Genomic DNA, 21,738 nt, shown 5'->3' on the forward strand with positions numbered 1-21,738 from the left:
CAGCGGACGACGGAAAAAAAAGGACCTTGCTGCGGATGTAATAAGCCCCACGAAGAGGAGAGAGAGACGGGGAGGGGAAGAAGAGAGAGAGAGGGAAGGGTAATTACCGAACTAAGCAAGGCAGGAGCCTGCAGCATTCCAACCCCTCTACCTACAGCGTGACCGTAAATATCGGAAAGGCGTTTATTCCGTGGTTGCCATGGTGACGCGGCGGCTGTTGAGTCCATTGTGGTGTGCTCTCTCTCTCTCTTTTATCCCCCACCCCACACCCTCTTCCTCACTCCCCCTCCAAACACAACATTTCGTATTTTTCGTGCGTCAATTGTCGCCGCCGACCAAGATGGCCGCTTTGAGTGACGACTACTGCGGGAAAACGGAGAAATCTGGCCGAGAGCGAGACAATTTACGACTCAAAGGAACCGCAACAAAGCTACTTTTGTCCGCGAGGATATTTAGCAGGCCCCAAGATGAATATTTCCCCCGGTACGCAAAATTTTTAGCCGAAATGTGGAACTACTGCAGCGTTAGCGAGAGTGCTTCGTCAGTTGTTGGCAATAATTCGTACAAATATCTCCACAACGCACATGGTAGGAATAAAATTACTTCACGTGTCATTTTGAAGGTCCATTTTACTGATTCATATAAATTTTTATACCAGGCACTTTTTAAAAATGTGAGGAAGATGCAACAATTTTTACAAGCATATGATCAATGTGAACGTTATCAACAGTGTCGTAGTTTATGGAAGGGGATGACGAATCCTGACACAGTCCCTAAAATAACACTCAAGGTAAAAAAAATTGCTGATAATTTTATATGCATGTTAATCTATGCCATATGTAAGCAATGAAGGGTTTAGAACTTCAATAAGTCAGCGTATGCAGTTCCTTAGCCATCCCCCAACGTTTCTTTATTTACTTTGAATGTGTCAATATTTGCACCGACCCAAGCGTCCACAACAACATTTCCCTGGTTATTTTTTCATTGTCGTTCACAAACATTATCGCTCGTATTAATTATTTCAAAAAGTGCTATTCTAGTATTCCCCATCATGAAAGATTCATCGTGAGTACTCATTGTGTATTTAATACTTATTCCTTAAAATTGCGCTAAAATACCCTTTTTTAACGTTAATGAAACTAGACTTTTGTGACAGCCACTTAAGTACTATTCCGGCTATAATATCGCGCACATCTTACATGAAAGCATGACGGACATTAGATGAAACACGAGGGTCTGCAAAATCACCTGAAAACATGGCAGAAGCATTTTCTCTGCACCGCTCCACTGCAATTTCTTAAAAACAGCATTGTGAGTTGTAATGAACTATTAAAGCCAAAATATATAGCTTCCCGACGGACAGAGTTCATGAAATCTTCTGGGGATAGCATTTCCTAATATAGATAGCAGAGCATTTAGTTGTTTGAGTTTAATATCCTAAACTCCCGTTGCCCCGAGAGGATTTCGCATACGAAAGCATCCAGTATGACATTAAGCCATTGAGAAAGAATCAATAAACAAAGTTGTGTTTCTTACCTTGATGACAGCGGTTGAATTCAAAACATCGAGGCTGGGCGAAGTTTTCTTCGTTGATCCTGAAAATTGGTGATGATCAAAAGTCCAGAATTCCATTTCAACTATTTCGCTCCGATGTAGCGGTAATTACTGATCGCTTAAAACACCATGATCGACCTAATATCAACTTGAAACCATTCGCGTTTTCACGTTCCATAACTCACAATTTAACCACTGACAGCTATCGCCAATAACGTTTATAATATCCTCGATTCCTTCAGATTTAAATGCAGTATTCATATATCATCAGTCTCAATACTTATTAACTATTTCAAGAGAAAATAACATACCGGCCTAAAAACCATGAGGAAAAGAATTTTCACATGTGCCGAGTAAATGAGTAACGATATTTTTCCCCGCACACTATTCCCGCGGTAGATTCAAATTGAATTGCGGCTTGCGATCGCTTGACATAAATACCGGATGGCCCTTACGAGGTGTGTTCAAAAAATATCGCGACTTTTGTGTTTTTTCAAAAATTATTTATTTATTCATGAATATCTATGAGTTCTTGCCACAGGGTAGAACGGTCAATAAGGAATATTACCTGTAAGTTATGCGCAATTTGCGCGAAGCAATCCGCCAGAAACGCCCGAATTTGTGGAAGAAGAAAAATTGGCTTTTGCACCACGATAACGCCCCTGCTCACACATCGTTGCTTGTGCGCGACTTTTTGGCCAAAAACAACACATTAATGATGCCGCAGCCACCGTATTCCCCAGATCTGGCCCCCTGTGACTTTTTCTTGTTCCCTATACTGAAGAGACCCATGAAAGGACGACGTTACGCTACGATTGACGAGATAAAGACGGCATCGAAGGAGGAGCTGAACAAGATTTTTAAAAATGATTTTTTTGAAGTGCTTCGAAGATTGGAAAAACCGTTGGCACAAGTGTATAATATCTCATGGGGATTACTTTGAAGGGGACAAAATAGATATTCATGAATAAATAAATAATTTTTGAAAAAACACAAAAGTCGCGATATTTTTTGAACACACCTCGTATATACGGGCCATGTAAATACCATAATGCCGTGCAGTACTTTTTTTTCTTTCTGAGATGTAAGAGAGGAGAAGTCACAACGTATAGTTTATATCTGACGCGTATCGTATTCTTGAACAACGTGTACTAACTCTATAATCTCGGAAACGGTTTTATGGACCGGTTTTGAAAATCGTATCGCGAAAATTCCCACAGCTTGTGTACTGATATTACACTTTTCTGCAAAAAAAAGTTCAAAAAATTCCCGACTACAATTTAGGGTGTTTCTGGCTAATTTTGGGTCGCTGAATCCGAAAATGACCTCGGTTTTTTTTCTATTTTACGAGCAACCCCTAATTATGTGAAAACAACCCCGTATCGAAACTTGTCGCTTTTGAAGGGACTTTTGCAAATGCTCTGCTCTGATTGAAAAAACTGACGTTTTAAGGCTGTCAGGGTCACGAGAGAGACAAACTTGACTGGGGTAGAAAAGATTTAGGGGGTGAAAATTGAAAGAAAACTAACAAAACACAAAACTTGAAGTAACCATTTTTATTCGCTATTTATTGCATATGATATGGTAGCTAATTGAAACATATTGTGGCCGGGCTTTTTTTTAACTTTTTTTTGCAGAGCAGTGTAATTTTACTATTTAAAGTGGCATTTCTTAGTGCCCCTAAAATATGCAGCGAGCTCTATATCATTTACGAACTACATTTGACTAACCTAAATGCCAAAACTAGTGAATTTGTCTGGTTGATATTCCTGCAGCATCATCAAAGCTGTGGATCTGTTGATTACCACCATACTCCAATAACTAATTGTGATAGTTTACTCGAATCCTGAGTATTGGTATTTAACATTTCATTCATATTTCATTCATTCACACAGCGCCTTAAGCGCAAACATACATATAAATTCAGAGGTAAGGAAAGAAAGGGATAGGAACATGGAATAGAAAAAGGACGAGGACAACGGTGCTGTGGTAGGTGGAAAAAAGCCAGAAATCAGAGGGTAAAAATGCGGCCTGACTGGGACACGAACCCAGAACCTCATGGTTGCCGGCCAGGTACTCTACCAGTTGTGCTACCAGGACGCTTAGATTTACCATGATTTCGGCGGGGGTTTATACACAGAAAACTCCCTTTGCTGTGGCCCACGAGAGTAACCAATAGAGGGCACTGGGGCAGCTCACCACTCACCAACAGAAGGAATGGACGAGGACACAAGGATGAAAGGAAAGGTACACACTCACGCGATAGTAGGAAAGAGACAGGAACATGCGTTTCGGGGCACGCAGAGCCCAAGTGAAATAAGCCAATAAGCCTTTTTCTATTCCATGTTCCTATCCCTTTCTTTCCTTACCTCTGAATTTATATGTATACATATATATATCTCTCTCTATAATATATAATAAGATAACGAAGAAGAATACCAGCAATAGGGTGGTTTCCTATTATTTTTTTATTGCCTAAATCGAAAGATTAGTACTCCTGGAGTAGTATTTCACACTTTTAGATTTTTATATGACATCTATTTTTCGCTATTAAATGAAAAGTGAAAATTTTCAAGCGCGCGAAAACACGATGGCTAAGTATGAATGCTAGGAAAACTCCGTGTGACGTCGTTCTGCTTCCCGCTGCCACAAGTGAGGTGACCTTGGGGCGAGGCTTTGAGTGCTGATACGACGCAGGATGCTAGCAAGTAGCAGGGTACCCTGCCAGCTGGTAGCGCTTGGCTTAAATAAGGATTATTAATACCTTATCAAACGAAGAAAACTTTCCGACCGTAGCCAGTTTTAATAGGTGATTGTTAAGAGATGTTTCCCTGAGCTCTGTGCCTCATGCATGCATTGGTAATCTCAGACGATGTAAAACTCCTATCGACTCGTATAGAAACTAGGTCCCTGTGACGTCACGTGGAGTGGCATCGCATGAGCGCCAATCTGGCCTTTTTCAAATGAGGATAAAAATTGGCCATTGTCATTCGTCTGAACTGGGAATTCTAAAACAAAATAATTTGTATATTATGAATACACTAATGGTGGGTAACGAATCGCAATCAGTGCCTTTCATTTTCTTTGATGAAGGAAACTAACCTATTACTGGGAAGATCAATGTAAGGTTGTCGTAGCTCAGGCTACAGTGCGTTATGAAAATGCCATGGAGATTGTTAATATCTGGAGGGGACACCACTGGTTGGGAGCGTGGAGCGTAGTGTGGCCAGAATGGGGCTGCTTGGGTAGGATTAATCACTTTGACCAAAACGTCGACAATCCCATAAGGGTCAATGCTCACTATTTGGTGAAATTTTTGGTCACAGCTCAGTAATACATAAAAATAAAAGACTCCCTGCCTTTATCCTGAATCAAATTTTCCAACGACCTTCTACTTGCTCTCTTCTCGGTTAACGATATACAAATACGGTAAGTTTATTGTACAATATTTGTGGGTATTTAGTGATTTTATTTTAATCGCTACTTAAGACAAATTGTGTTGAGCACATGGTGTCAATTTCTGAAATACTAATTTTAAGTGGTGTGCTTGCATGTAGAATGCTGCGATGGTTGTTTGGAAAATGATTTACCACTTGTACAAAGTGGATAGAATTGCTCCATTCATGTTAGCGTCTTAGGACATCAAACCGTGAAATGCTGAGTGCCTCATTGATATTCTGAATTAATTGATTCCCCACCATTTTTCCGACGACCGTTTTCCCGATTTTTTTTCCAAATCCATTTTTCCCGAATAACCTTTTTCCCGAACACCTTATTTCCCGATTGTATAAAAAACAAGCTATTTATCGTAAAATTCAACAAGTGGGACTCCGAGTCCCTTACAATGACCCAACAGATAGAACCCTCAAAACGACAGTTCATATGATGGCAGCTTTAGCGTTTGTTCCAGTTGAAAATGTTGAAACAACTTTCGAGCTTCTAAGAAAGTACGCGGATAAAAATATTCCCAGACTTGAGCCAATTATGAAATATTTTCAAGAAACATACGTTATTGGTGTAAAAGCTGTTGGCAGACGACGCGCTGTTCCTACTCGATATCCTCCTAGTCTATGGAATCAACATGAAGCTACAAAAGCAGGTTATGCAACAACAAATAATGCATCTGAAGGTTGGAATAACCGCTTTAGGTTAATAGTCGGGAAAAACCACCCGGATTTATACTCAGCTGTAAAAGAGCTGCAGAAAGAACAAGCTGACACAGAACTCATAGAATATGAACTCATTTTTATACAATCGGGAAATAAGGTGTTCGGTAAAAAATGTTTCGGAGAAAAGGGTTTCGGGTAAAAAGCTTTCGGGAAAGGACGCGTTACGTTTCGGAAAAAATTCTTTCGGGAAAAAGGTCGTCGGAAAAAAACGATTCGGGAAAACGGTCGGGTACCAAATAAAATATGGAACACACAATGTAAACCCTTTTTTGCTTACTTCATTGGTTGGCTTTGCAAAGTTATGACTCGAACATCTTTTCCCAGGGAAATATATTATTATCGATCACCACGGTTACGTTCTACAACCAGCTCAGCTGAAAATAAAATTTGACAAGTGTGAAATAATCATTTCCCTGCACTTATACCGGTACTTAATTTATTATAGGTAATGGATATATATATATATTGAAAGATATCCTCACCAGTAACAGAACACAGTTTATCCAATAATCCTAATACGGGCAACATATTTTTCTGACGTAATCGGACAAGGTGAGTCCAATGGTCTCTTTTAACTTTTGCTTTTAATTTAAACTATTAAACAGTGAAAAAATATTACTTTTCACATCAATTTGTACATATTGTGCACCTTAGAATCATTTAACATAAAATTGATTATTATTTGTTTAATAATAGTTTTACACTACTTATTAATTTCATACATAGTGAAACAGCGAGTACAGTGGACTCTTTTGACTAATTGTTTCTGTTTTCACTGCATAAAAATACAAAATATTTATCGTCACATGTATATAGTGATAATTTTGACAATTCAAACCAAATATTTGTAAAATGCACATTACTTTTTACATTTCGTGCAAACAGACTGACCTTGCCCGGATTTGTGGGAATTCAGGGAAAAAAAATTATTTCCAAGTTACTTTGATTCCGAAAGAAGTTTGAATTACTCTAATTTGTAGGAAATATAAATTTATAAGAAGTAAAAAAATTACAACGTGCTGACATTTCAATAACATAATAAAATTCTCAAAAATGTGATGCGATGAGTCCAAGAGACTCACCTTGCCCGTGTTAGGGTTAATAGTTCTTCTAAGTATCGTGAATGATGGGAAAACTCAGATGACAATCACCAGCTCATGGGTGTACCAAGCGAAGGGTAGCTGCCCTCCTCCCCCCCCCCCCTTTGAGCAAAAATCGCAAGTGTTTAAGAAAAATCAGTACTGAATTGAAACGAAAGTATTCAAAACATTTTCCTTAAACCCACCAAAAAAGATATGTATTAGTATAAGATATGTAACTAAGATAAAACTATTTAGAATCTGAGTTTTTCCCGGCGTTTGTTCTGCAGGAATATTTCTCGGGTCTCCCACCGGGTTGTAGTTCCCAATGTTTCCATGACTAAGTCCGTCATCGTCATCAGGGGTTAACGATGACAGACTTAGTCATGGAAACGTTGGGAACTACAACCCGATACGACACCCGGTGGAAAACCCGAGAAATATTCCTGCATAAAACTATTTGTTCAAATAAATAATCTCATAAACTAATAAAGTGCTCGTGCGAAAAATCCACAGAGGAAAAATCATTCGCCTTGACCGGGATTCGAACCCGGATCCCCCTATTTCCAGTCGAGTGCTTTAGCCAATTAAGCTACCGAGGCTGTGGATATTTTAGGACACTACCGGACAAGGTGTTGCAGGACTGCTGAGCATATGATGCCACAAGCAGTCCAAATCGTGCACACAGCGCCACAGCCGGAGAGCAGGCCCAGACATAGAACACATAGAGGTGTTTGCTCTTGACTAGTTTTTTTTTTTTTTTAAGTATACCGGAACTAGCCACAGTGATAATTTATACAGGAGTCACCCGCAATGCACAATCGTGTTCGAATTGTTCGTGTTCAAAAATTTCGAAATGTTCCCGGGTTTGAATCCCGGTCAAGGCGGATGATTTTTTCTCTGTGGATATTTCGCACGATTGCGCATTGCGGGTGACTCCCGTAAAAGTTATCCCTGTGTCTAGTCCCGGTATACTTAAAAAAAAAAAACTAATAAAGAGGTTATAAAATTCTTAAAATGCTGGTTTCATTCACCTTTTCCATGCTAAAATGTCACAACTTGGCTTGCCCCCCCCCCCCCCCCCCCTAGATATGATCCTAGGTACGCCCTTGCACCGGCTAAATAATAATGAATATGGTAGCAATTTTCACTTATAGTAGTGCATTTTCAAAACAAAACTTGGCCTCCTCTAAATATTCAAAGTCCAAAAATTAGCAAGCTAAGATGGTGCAACTTTGACCACATCAAAAACTTGGAAATAGCACCTCTACATATTTATGACCTCCTTGGTCTGCACTGATAGGTAAAAGCTTGAAGAAATCACAAGAAAATCTTTAAAAAAGTATCGACACGTAAATAAGTAGAACACCATCCTGCATGAGCACTTTTATTGAATGTATAATATATATTTATTCATATATAATATATTTCAAGATGCAATAGAATTCATACCCCCATCAGGAGGGATACAATTTGGAAATGAAACAGTTAACAAGATAAGCCACATGTCGTCAATTACGTTCCTTGATATAGACAGAGAATAATGTACAAGCCACAATAATCTAGTTCTCGATTCACACGTGAAGAGTAAAAAACAACAGCTTCTTTTTCTCTCTGCTCAATCGGAACGTACAGGATAAATTGTTCGACAAAGGCATGTTCACAAGGCATAGCGAGAAAAATATAGTGTACAAGAGAAGTTTTCTCTTCAAACTCTTACAATATTTACACACAAATCATGATGCATACACTACAGAGAAATGCTACAAACATACATTTTACATTCAAGACCTCTCAAACACTTAACTATCCCCAAATTTGGCCTTTAAAAAACAGTAAATGCAGCTATTTGTCCAATTTGAAAGGTACACATCAAGAATATACAGTATTTGATGGCATTTAAGACGCACTTTTTTTCCCTAAATCTGGTCTCTCAAAAAAGTTACCTGCATCTTAAACTGGAAGGACACAGGTAAACTTTCAATACCGAATGCTATTTTTTGCCCAGATAAAGGTGTAGAGAGAGACAACTTTTTCTACATCTGCCATAATTGTTTTATCAGGTTTAACTAAATTTTTGACGTCAAAAATATAGCTCAAATGAGAGAACTCGGAATAAAACTTAGAATTTTACATAGAAAAAAAATTGGTTCAAGTAATCAGAGTCTTTTCTTACTAGACCTTTCGTACACCCTAAACGATAGATGGTAGCAAAGTGGGGTCTCCCTAAGCTTGGGGCCCTTGAACATTGCCAACCAGGCCAGACCACTCCTGCTCATATACTGTCTGCAGCGATTACTACACTGAATGAATTTCTTATGAAGTTGCATCGTTAAAGGTATTCTACCAGTTGAGGTATGGTTTTCACGATGCATGTTCAAATAAAAGATAGTTGCACTTTTCCGCAAATATTTAATAATGGCTTGCACCAGATAATGGCTCTGTGAGCCGAATATCGCTCAAATGAGAGAACTGGGATGGTTTCCTTCCCACATCGAACCGTTCCCGTCGAAAAGTTAACGAAACCAGTAGCGCTCGAACAGAAGACGATGCACTATTCCAAGAAGGTGCTACTAGCGATGACGGAAACAGTCAGGATGACGATATTCTCGTTTTCGATGATGATGATGATGGTGGAAAGGATTTTTAAGACTTTGAAAGTGATAAAAGTTAAATTTCATGATAGGCAACGTTTTCATAGAATCTGTTTTTTGTTGTTTCTGCTTTATTTTGTATTATATTCGATTGCTTGCGCTTATTCATTCATTTATTCATTGTTGAAATTTACGTATCATGTTCAAAACAGCTTGCCGCTAGTTAATTTTCCTCAATAAAAATATGTTTGGTAATTGCATTCAATGATTTTTTCACTTGGCTTTTACGTAACGTGAGAACTAAAAAAAAAACACCTTTTAAGTTATTGTGGTACTGCGCCGTCGCATGGACTATTGTACTTTTTTCCTTGTGAGTGGCATTCTAAATAAGGGTGCATCTTATAAGCCAGTGCGTCTTATATATGCTGTCAAATACGGTATACATTACAGAGTGTTTGGTGAATGACAGAAAAAAAATCAATTTTCGTTATCACAGTAATCATGATTTGCTCCTAAATTCTGAAAAAATAAAATTGTCTATCAAAGTGATGTTTTGCTTAAAACCACAGCCAGATGTCAGCAGTTAGGGAGAGGTAACCATGATAAACAAACAAATGAAGGCCCTCTCTCAAAATATACTGTTAGCTTCCTGTTTATCAGTAAACTGTCTCCATCTTGTTAAGCATAAAATATTTTCCTCGGTGGTGCAATAATTTATGCCGATGATACATTTTAAAAACACTTGAGTTTTAAGTGATGTCAACAAATCATTATTCATTACATCCTGGGGGTGAAAACATGAGAATTTTATACAAACATCAGTTAGGCTTAATACGTAATATTCACAGCTAGCATAATTAGGCGAGTGTAAATCACTAGGTCCATAGTTTAAAAAAAATAAATTCATTGATTTTAAATTTACGACTACAACTGTCTAGATAAACTTCAATTTCAAATCAACTTCAAAATATTCCCTGAAGTACAAAAAGTTGCGTTAAAAGTTGTTCCGTAAAAAACTTATTACTTTCTTGGACTATTTTATGTAGCTACCTCTCATATGAGCTTGCAAAAAGTAAACATATTTACCTTATTAGGGCATTGTTTAAAACACACAGTAATTACTCTAGTGCTCTCACAGTAAAACTTAAGTTACGTGGTGAATTTTGACAGGTAGATGAAATTGTACGAATATCTGGCTACATTTCACTACTGATGCATTGAGATGTCACCGATGTTAGCATAATTTTCAAATTCTTTCCGATGGGCATACTGCTCCCATCAAATCCCTTCTATTATCATCGTTAAAGCACTGGTAAATTGCAGTGATTTCAACGACGATATAAAAAAAATTACAAGGCCTGGTAATGTCAAAATCTAGTAAGTTGGCAGAAGTTTAAGGCATAAAACTCGATTACTTTCACTGAAAACCACAACAGTCACTCAAATTTCATTCCAAAGTTTTCCATTATAGGAATTCAATATCACTATAAGCAAACAACCAATTTGGCAAGAGGTGCAGTAATAATTCTTCAAGAGAAATGTATCGAAAATATGTTTAAAAGTGTGAGGATATTTGGCAAAAGCAGAAATAATATTTAATGGCACAACACACATTTAGATCAAAATGATAAACTTACAAATTCAGCACAATTCATGGGAGGATATAACAATAAAATCTGCTGTTACCAATAAAAGTGCTGCCTTGCTTCTGGAAGCTTAATTATTCATTTCCTGCGAGTCAGCTGTCATCGAAACAAGAAGCTAAGGAAATTCCTGAAGATAGGATACTTAACCAGCAAGTAGTTAGGTCTATATGACTTAAAAGGTTTCAATAAATAAAACTTGCATTCAGTTAAATATTTAACACTAGAACAGCGGACGGGACTATTTTTGTCCCATCCCTCTTTGCAAATGTTTGCCATTCATGTACTAGTGGTTTGATCCCTTTGAAATTTACCGACTTTTACTCATTTTTTATGCTCTTTTGGATGGTCGTATCGAAAATATTGTCCGATGTTTGGTTCGCGAGAAAAACGACGATTTACCCAGAACCGTGGGATGGGACTTTTTTGTCCCATATGGGGAAAACATAAAATTTCAGTTTTTTTTGTACCCTTATTTTGTATTTAGCATAATAACAGTTTATTACGAAGGGGATCGATGCACAGATACCGTTATTCTGCCAGCTAGAAGCGCAGAAGGGAATAATCTGTGCACTGCGCCGGCCGCCTACTCATGCAGCGCCGGCCGCATCACCTCTGCCCGGCGCAGGTCTGAGCTTGCAACCAACACCCTTCGCCTTGCAGCACATTTAAACATTAAATATTACTTAAACACGTGTTTTGTTCACACAAGCCACAAAAAAAACCGTCATTTATACTTAAACATGACAGGATCAACGTATTTTGTCAATGGGACAAAAAAGTCCCATGCCGCGGTTTTGGAGGGGCTGGAAAGTTCAGCGGTTCTAGTGTTAAGCAATTCGTGTCCCATGTAATCTCTATTGCACTTATCCCTTGCTTTCTATGCTATTATTCGTGTCCTGATAAGCACAAGCAACAAATTTGTAAACAATTCACCAAAGAAAAAAAGATAATAAGTTGTGTAAAAACAATTTTGAACATTTTGCCTTCAATCCACGTCTAAAATTATATTGAAGAACATTTCCTGAATCGGTTATGTCATGTGAATCTTAACTACTTACGATAATTGGTGTTTTCCTCCCATTTTTAGCCCTATAATGGAAACTACGACTCGTCATGAGCGATATTTAGCAAAAATTTGATATAAGAAGACAGTACTTGCAAATTATCTGTAAAACTATGTTTAGACCGCTGAATCTCATGGAAAAAGCAATATGAAATGCTTTAAATAGCCTGTATCTTATTCATTAACACCCATTTTTATTTCCAATCATGCGACTGTTATTACTTTTAAGGTTTAAATTCTGGGTCAGTGTGACCCAATACGGGTAGTTACGCAAACTTATCTCACATAACTACTTATAATAATAATATCAATCAATAATTCTGCATGTGGTATTAGATTTGAGAGCATTGGTTGCACTACCACCATTAGTTTGTGTACAAGTGCAACATTTGATAAGTTTTGAGGCGCATTCATCACGATACAAAAGAATCTTCAAGAGATCTTCGGCAAGAGAGACACAAGGGAAGACAAAATTGACAGAGAAAGTCTGAAAAATCGATAATAATTATATGCAAACTATTGACCTGCATTGTTTCTGTACAAGAACCGAAAGGTTGAAGTGTAGCCCAAATGAAATGGGAATCGGAATTTACAATAAATTACCTAAGAAATTGAAAAATATGCAAAGTGCCAGTCTCCTCAAGGTAAAACTTAAAAAAGACTTTTTACTGGAAAAAATGTATTACTCTGTAAATGAATTCATGAGTGATGACTCTCTCGAGTCTTAAAGTATTTCTATTTCCATGTACAGTTTATACCACATGTGTAAAGTTGTCTGTGTTTTTAACATTTATTTTTTTTAATCCATGTAATATGTATCTAAATTCCTCTTTTTTCTGACGTGCCATTTATCGGTTATGCTTTTTATGTATCCGATCTATCATGGCAAATGAAGCATTATTATTACAGTAGATTCCGTTTAATTGGGACATATCGGGACTTGTGCACTTTGCCCCAATTAAGCGGCCGCCCCAATTAGGCGAACTCTCTTGTACATGGGCATAAAAAAACTTTTAAATTGTAGAAAGAAGACTAAAGAACGTTTATAATGCAATCTAAGTTTATTAAACTATTAATTTTATTAATAAATCAGCGAGTTTAGTTAATTTATTATCATTTTTAAAATTTATAACAATTTAGTTAAAATATTTTTCACAGCCTCGGATGACGCTGAATGAATGTCTTTTACTAACAATAAGTCATGTTAAAGAAAAGTCCTATCCTCTTGCGGATAGTATAACAACAAGAGCTTTCAAAATAGGGCAAGTATAGGAGAATTTGTGAAAAATAAGAGTAAATCAAAGGAGGAGAATATAAAAAAATAGTATTCTGAAAACAAAAAATTATAATTTCGTCGCGAGTATAGAGTTTATGTCGCCGACTCATGGCCCAATAAAGTGGCATGCTGTCCCAATTATGCGGAGAATACTCTGAGATATTCCTCTATTGGGTTCCGTTCTTCAAGATCTGCCCCAATTAAGCGGCTGCCCCAAGTAACCGGTGGACCCATTATACAGAATCTACTGTATTATTATTATTCATTCGATGCGAGTCAGCTGTCACGGAAACAGGGTGCTAAGGAAATTCCTGAAGATAGGATAATTAACCAGTGAGTAGCTAAGTCTGTAGGACCCAAAAGGTTTTTTAGTAAACATGAAAATCAGGAATGGCAATTGTAACTAAAAAAAAGTCAGTAAAAGCAGTAAAATTTCAATAGTTTCGTTCCCGGGAGTGAAATTCAGAAGCGAAACAGATTTGAATTGGATTAAATGGAATTGGATAAATGGAATAGGCATACTGGGTGGCTGTGTATGACCAGGTATTTCAATATTTCTGCAGAATTTTGAACATTAAAATAATGCAAATGAAAAAAGGGTGCATAGGTAGGACATTAACCCGTCAACGCCCGCGGGTGCCATATGGCACCCAGTGCAGTGCCGAGCCAATACTCCTGCAATGCATTTAATATGTGAATTTTAGCGTACATTTCGGTGCACATACTTAGTAGAAGTTTTCCTCTATTATTCAGTCAGTTTGAATTGTTTTCATTGTGTTGGGCTCGTATGTATCATCTTTTTAAATGTGAAATATGTGTGATTTAAAAAAAGCTTTGGGTGCTGACGGGTTAAATACGGTTTTGATTATCAGAAGGGTCACTGTACACTGTACCGGCACGCTAGTTGAAGCTGAACGAAAGTCAAAACCAGTGAAATTTAAATAGTTTCGTTCCCGGGAGAGAAATGTAGAAACAAAACATAATTGAAAACGGGAGGCTTAACTCAGGGTCCAAACGAATGTGGAGTCTAAACTACCATACTTATCCGAAGACAGTCCATCCTTTTTTTCCAAAAATTCCCATCGTAAAAGTAAAGGGGGGGGATTGTATTCAAGCATATTTTTTTTAATGTTTCCCCAAAACTGAGGCCTCAACATTAGGGGGGGGGGGGGGACTATATTTGGAGAAATACAGTACTTTGGGTCGAAACTAAACTAAAACTCTCGGACGAAACAAAATGCAGATAATATTTCGCACCGGAGGGACCACGTGCTTCACCTTCGAACGGTTTAGTTTCGACTACGAAGCGATCACGAAGTGTGGTTGAATGAAGTAGAGGTACATACTTCTCACTGCCATTAGATGCATGGGGGACATTTATTGTTAGCACCAACAGGAGAAGAGTGAACGCTAACTGGCGATTTGATTTTTAAGCTCAATGTTTTTAAACTCTCTACGCGTACATCAAAAGTAATGGGTCGAAAATATCCCCTTTTATTCCCCTCCACTCAACTTTTGGGATCAAAACTAAATTATTAGCTGCGGAGTTTCGATTAAGATAGTTTTGTTCCGTGGAGTAAAGTTTCGTCCTAGGTCACATCTAAACTCCTTGATGATTTTAATTTTGTGCGGGAACGAAACTACACCTAGGCCTCGTATCGTTCCCCTCCTGGTCAAAACGAAACATTTTATTTTCGTTTCAATAGCCATCCCTGATGAATATAAAAAAATTGCAAACGTGTTACCTTGAGGTACCTCATGAATAAAAGATGATCATATGTTGTTCATTGGAATATTATGCAGATGAATAGCATCAGTCATGTTCATTTAGCCCAGATTTAAGAGTGATGAAGTCTGAAACACACGATCATTTTGTTTCGTAGCGAAAGTGATCACTATCGCGATTACTGCGCAAAATGATCGTCGCCGGCAATTGTTTTTTGCGATCGCGATGAGGATTCCCATCGCTATTTTTCATCACTCGTCCGGTCGCTTTTTCCGTTGCAAAAACCGTCACTTAAACCCCATATCAGCCAATCGGAACGCATTCCCCTAAGTAGCGATTGCAGCGCAACGTTTGACAATTGTGGGAATGACATAAACAAACAAACACGCTGTATATTTTCGTGATGCGGGTCCTATGACAACGAGCTGTGATATCGGAAATGATTGGAAAGGCGACGGCGGGAGTGACCGTGTGTTTCAGAAAAATGATCACTAGAGCGATTGCTTTTCGCGACGGGAAAAGTGATCTCGATTGTGATCACTTCCGCGACGAAAAAAAATGATCGTGTGATTCAGGCTTAATCGTGAGATAATGAATTTATTACTACAACAAGCCTACTTCCACAATCATTAATATCATTTTATCATAAGTTTAGGTCCTTACTAAAACTGAATAAAAACATTGGGCATTGTTTTGTAGTTTTTCCATCATCATGTTGCATTTAAAAAAAAGATGCATAAAAATCGTCAAAAAGATTGTTTAAAAAAAAATGATTCATGTTGATAGAGATAAAATTTCGTACAACAATAGAAAAGACATGTAATTTACGTAAAATATATATCATAATTTAAAACACAAAAACTAATAATACTAAATGATAAACCCCTAGCAACAAATTTGTAAACAATTCAACAAAAAAAGAGCTGATAATTTGTGTACAAAAACAATTAGATATGTGTTGCCTTTAATCCATTAAGCAAAATTATATCGAAATACATTTTCTATTTTGATTATTATTGGTGAACCTTTTCTACCTATGACAACTGGTGTATTCATCCCTCTTTTAGCCCTGATGGAGGAAATTACTATTTCAAAAACATCGGACAAATAGCTTTTCTTTTTTCATTTTTGATAAGGACCTAAACTTTGAAATAAATAATATTATTGTTAAAAGACAACCAGAAATCTGCCAATTCAATTACCTATTATGTACATTATTACAAGTCGTAAGAAATTATGTATTGCTTTCGGTAAAGACAAAATTCCTTCATCTTGATAAAGTCTGGCCTATTCCAAGAAATCCACAAACAACAAGATACTACAATGGTACTCCATAGAAAAACTATTTCTGTTAACAATAATTGGTTCTCAGTTAGAAATCGCCGTTGCTTCATGTAAAAATATGCAAGAATTCTATTTTTAAATAGGTATTTTATACAAAGGCTTTGCTCAAAACAACAATGTTAGTGATACAGAATATTCTGTTAATTCTCTCCCATTTCCGTTTCCTCTGCTACTCTATAATTTTATATATACTCCACTACGTAAGTTGTGTGATGTTTTTGGTGATAATTATCGATAAGACATTTACGATTTGTTCAACTTGGTTTCATCTTCACATTGAACTAACTGCTATAGACTATTAATTTCCATAGCTTACGACATTGCCAGTAAAAAATTGACTGAATGAAAATATCAATCGGCCAGAGTTGTGATAAAAAGTTTGTCGATGTTAAAAAAAATGAATTTAAACATATCAATTTAGTGCTTATTTAGACACCCACTAAACAGTATGTACAACCTGTTAACTATTTCATGCGTTTACATTTACATTACTTGTAATCAAAGCTTAAGCAATGGCATGGATCATTATAGAGTTCCAGAAACTAGGGATGGGTCGTATCTACAATTTTGGCCGGAGCTTTAAATTTAATGAGATACCCTGCATTTGCACACGTTGCACTGTGAGCCTAAAGCACCATACAAATAGGTGGAGGTTTCCGTGCAATAACTTCCGTTCCAATATGTACTGTAAAAAAAATAAAAATCCACTAACTCATAGTTAACTTTGTGGTATTCCATTATATTTTTTCTTGGATATTACACAATTACTTATACCACTTGTTTTTTTTTATTCTCTCTCACTTATTTTTGGGCGCCGAAGGGTTAATCGTCATATCAATATGGATATATCAATCACTACAAAAATCAATAGGGTTTCGTTCCAAGAAAGAATGCATAAGGCGGTTGCCGTGAGTTATGGTAAATAAAGTTTTGCCAACAATTACAATGTTTTAATACAACCAAATGGTATATTAAGAGCTATCGTCATATTCTCCGAGAAAGCTGTGATAAAGAAGAAATCACTTGGCTTAACTTGTCCTATTTAAAACATAAAAATGACAAATCACGGGAGAATGACGCCATTTTTAAGTAATTCTCACAGGGAAATCCGTAAAACGTTGATTTTCATTCAAATGGCACTGTTTTTTGAAATGCAGAGCTCATTTTCTTGATGTGATAAGTGTTCACGAAGACGATCCTACGTGAACTTCCGAAAGTAATTGTAATTATGACGATTTTTCAACACAGTGCAAATACCCCTATTGCTTTTATCTACTTGCCTAGTTAACACGTTTTCCTGGATAGTACGTTTAATTTTTGCGGTCCTTCAAGAAACGTACTAACCAAGTTCTACTGTATTACACATTCGTGACCTTGTTTTCAAGTGAAAAAAACTTTTTTTGATGCTCTTTACAATGCTGGCACAACACAAGTTTCTATGGTGTTTCTTTGATTAAATATGAATTTTTAAAGTTGTGGTATTCCTTTTGTATTGCCTTGTATATTGTTTGATTTGTGTAAATTATGAACAATATAAGAAATAGAAGTGAAAGTTAGGATTATTCGTATTTCACAATTATTCGTGCCACCTTACCCTGTCTATATTAGCCTGGATAATTAGGAGTTTACTGCCATTAATATGTGATTCCAAGCCTTGTTTCTTAACAAAAAAATTTTTTTATACACTAAATAAGTTCAAATTTATTTTTCATCAGCAAAAAATGTCAGAACAACACAAAATGGGATTCCCTTAACAGTCAGTCCTCCACATTGGATTGACCCATTAGCGAATAGCGTCCGATATATCGGAGGCGCGTATTTAATTTTTTTTCTGGGTTCCAGTTGACTTGTGCTACATTTTGATACTGCATAAAGTTCAAATGGATGCCTGTATTCACCGCCCTGCTAATATTTTTGTTTATTCCCTGAATTTATCGACTTGAGAAGCATTTATGTGAGACACGGTATTGAAAGAGTTTTCAGTCACCCGCATGGGGTGAGTACAGTGAGTCCTCGTTCTACGTCACCCCGTTTAACGTCATTTCGCGATAACGTCACGAAAATTTTGAGACCGTCATTCGTTCATCGCACCTACGCTTTGCGATAACGTCAAGTCTTTCAAATTTGTGCGGCGGATGTTACAGGTTGTTCGTTTTGCGGGCGGTAATATAGTCAGTCTAAACGAAGTGTAAAACGGTGTGTTTTTACTCTTAATTGCGATTACGGTTTTAGCAAAAATTTCTGCAAAATGAATTCTTACGTAGGTGCGCAAGGTTTTACTTGACATAATGGTTTTCAGGAACCAAAAAAGTGATTTCAAGGCATTTTTCTGTGTAGAACTCGGAGATTTTATCGTCACTTTTTTTGCAGAGTTCACAATAATTTTGGTTCCTGTAACTGCGACGATGTTTAAGCGATGATGATGCCCAGGCGACGCTCGCCCGGGCGACCACCATAGCGAAGCCGAAAAGCAAATGCTGGAAGATACAAAAATGGAGGATTTACGTCACTGCTGCTATTGTCGTCGATGAAGACAGGAACTCATATTTATGCCATAGTTTGGCATTCCCACCGTAAAAAATGCCCCAGATATGATACGCTACGCTAACATTTTTTTCGCTTGGGAATTGTGAAGTTTAGGAGCTGATATTCACTTTTTACATTGTTTTTATGGGATATTATGCTTCGATTAACGTCATTTCGTTTATCGTCACATTTTTCAGGAACGGTAAGTGACGTTAAACGAGGACTCACTGTAAATTATTTTTTATTATAGTATTTTGCTCAATATGTTGATAACTTTTATCTCATTTTTCTTCTAAAGGTTGATCTTTTAATTTCCAATATTATCAAGTTTTTCTGTACTATTTTGAATCTGTAAAAAGCACTGACAAATGACCGTCCGATATATCGAACGGGCTGTATTATTTTCACCATTGATTGTAAAAATTTAAGAATTGCGGAAATATATTAAAATAAACCTTATCAGCCAGAATAATTACTTTCTAAATGAATATTTGACAAAAATAACTTTATGCACTGTAGTGGTTAGTGTAGATTTTTAAGATGTTGGATTAACCCAGGCTTTAGACATGAGACCTCTTGGTTAGTGGCCAAGAGATCTACCCACTAGTTTTATAAGTATACAGAACATAATGGTCCTAGAGTTGAATTCATGTGGATTCCTAAAATTAAGAAACTAGAAAGGTTAACCGAATTCTACGTAATATGTCGTTTGAAATCTTCGCCATACAACCGATTTGGCGCGTCTTTGAGTGAGGTGTATCTCAGTATGTAGTTAGTGTAAAATATCAAGAGAGTGGGTCCTTATCGGGACTCATACTATGAGGGGGGTGGGGATGGAGCACAGAGAGAAGTTACCCCGAGCTGGATGGGTCACTCAGTCACAATATGAGTAATGCTTTAGTGTTTATAAAACTTCAAAATCACAAAACCAGTGTCTGACGTGTACATCAAAATGGTACTTTATTTCTTAAAAAAAAAAACAAGCCTTGAATAAAATCTTCAAAATAATAGGAGCGTCTTAATTGCTTACCTCCAAAATAAATTACAGAAAAAGTCCAAAAGTGGTCGTTAGCTGTCTTTAAAGAGTATCTATTTGAGTGGCCTTCGGAAAATTTGCTAATTGGAGCATTGTCGGAAAAATATTACAAATGACGACAGTGAAAGTGTCAAAGGCAATTGGCACCTGCCAATGAGAAGAGGCCTTATAAAGAAGGGAGCTATCGCCACCTCCGATAACAAACAACATTTCATCCTCAAAACAGGAGTAAACTGGACACAAAAAATATAATAATAATAATAATAATAATATTAATCAACTATACACAATCATTCAACCATGTCAACGATTTAAAAAAATAATAAAAAATCCATTAATGGCAGAATTTATTATCCTCTAACCTCCTTCGCAGGCTTGTCGGAGCGGGAAAAAGTTAAGACAACAAGCCTGCCAACTACTCAATAGACTCCTCTATGTTTTCTTTAGCTGCTGACTGGGGAAAGGAAGGCTGACCGCACCACGCCTATGTTGGTAGCACTGCCACCTGGATCCCGGTCCCTACTGGTGATTCTTCCGCCTCTTTTGTCGTCAGCGGCTTCGGCACTTCCTTGTCCGGCGTCGGCAGGAACCAGAGTGGGACCATGCCCAGGAGACACCCCAGTGTCACGCCGTACGCACGACCCTGTAGACAAAGAGAGGACAAAGATTAACCCCTTGCCCCGTAATGACGATTCTATCTCGTCAAGAACTTTCGAGGCAAAACCGTGCAATGACGAGTGTATCTTGTCATCGGATTTTCATGATTTCAGCACTATTTAGAGGAAAAATATAATTATTTTGAAAACTTGCACATTTTAAAACGTACATAGTGTAACGCTTTTTATTCTCTCTTGAACGCACTTACAAATATTTTTATTGCACTTTATAAACAAACTCGTGAGCAAAGAGACAACCGTACGCCACAACTATCACAATCCAACTGAGAATGTTTATAAATGTAATTACATTTGTATTGTCTACTAATAAATGTACATCCTCACACTAAAAGATGCACATTGCATGTACATTTATTAGTGTGAGGATTTTATTGTTTACATTTTTAAAGATTGTTTTCTTATCTTCGTTGCCTCAATGAAAATATTTTTATTACATTTTTTCAATAATAATAAGTGCTGAAAGGGGTGGGAAATGAAGCAAGAGCTATATAATAACCTTTCCAAGGGCGGTTTTGCATTTATTTGTTCTCTCTAGGTATATTAGGGTTTTGCAAGTGTAAATTGTCTTCTGTAGGGTTGGGGACAGAATAATGGCATTTAAATAACTACAGTGCAACCTCGATATAACGACACCCCACGGTGCACTAATAAACACTCGCTATAGCAAATTGTCGCTTTACCGGAGGTGGAGCAAATAATAGCCAATATACCTGTTGCGAACAGATATACAGGAACAGGAGTGGTGTGGCGACAGATAAACATCTATCCGATAAACGTAAGCATAAATCCAGACGAAAGGCGATGTTTTTTTGCATCACTAAATTTCCTTACTCAAATAACGACTAACTGTTCAAACAATTTATAAGCGCCGCACTGAATAAAAATCATGCAAAGCATTGTTTCGTCAATCATTATATTTATCGAACGACAGTTTACCACATACATTTGAGACTGAGCACTCCATTAACTTCATTTCTAACAGATCGCTAGCAATTACAGAGGTTAAGGAGTCTTGATGAAAGTCTTCTGGCGGTGAAACCCTCGCTAT

The 21,738-nt window shown here is 37.2% G+C and overlaps 1 protein-coding gene and 1 long non-coding RNA gene across 2 annotated transcripts in view; one reads left to right on the forward strand and one right to left on the reverse strand.

Annotated features, from left to right (window-relative positions):
* The first annotated feature begins 490 nt into the window (after positions 1 to 490).
* On the forward strand, positions 491 to 20,543 carry LOC124172724. Its single transcript, XR_006868259.1, has 3 exons — positions 491 to 587; positions 659 to 790; positions 20,461 to 20,543. It is a non-coding gene; the product is annotated as an uncharacterized LOC124172724 (long non-coding RNA).
* LOC124172723 overlaps positions 19,914 to 21,738 on the reverse strand; it is an 81,385-nt gene continuing 79,560 nt past the window's right edge. Inside the window, exon 7 of the mRNA XM_046552195.1 lies at positions 19,914 to 20,656. Within this exon, the coding sequence (XP_046408151.1) occupies positions 20,498 to 20,656 (159 nt within the window). The 3' untranslated portion in view covers positions 19,914 to 20,497. The remainder of the gene's footprint in view (positions 20,657 to 21,738) is intronic.

Source organism: Ischnura elegans (assembly GCF_921293095.1).
Source record: "Ischnura elegans chromosome 13 unlocalized genomic scaffold, ioIscEleg1.1 SUPER_13_unloc_2, whole genome shotgun sequence".
Lineage (NCBI taxonomy): Eukaryota > Metazoa > Arthropoda > Insecta > Odonata > Coenagrionidae > Ischnura > Ischnura elegans.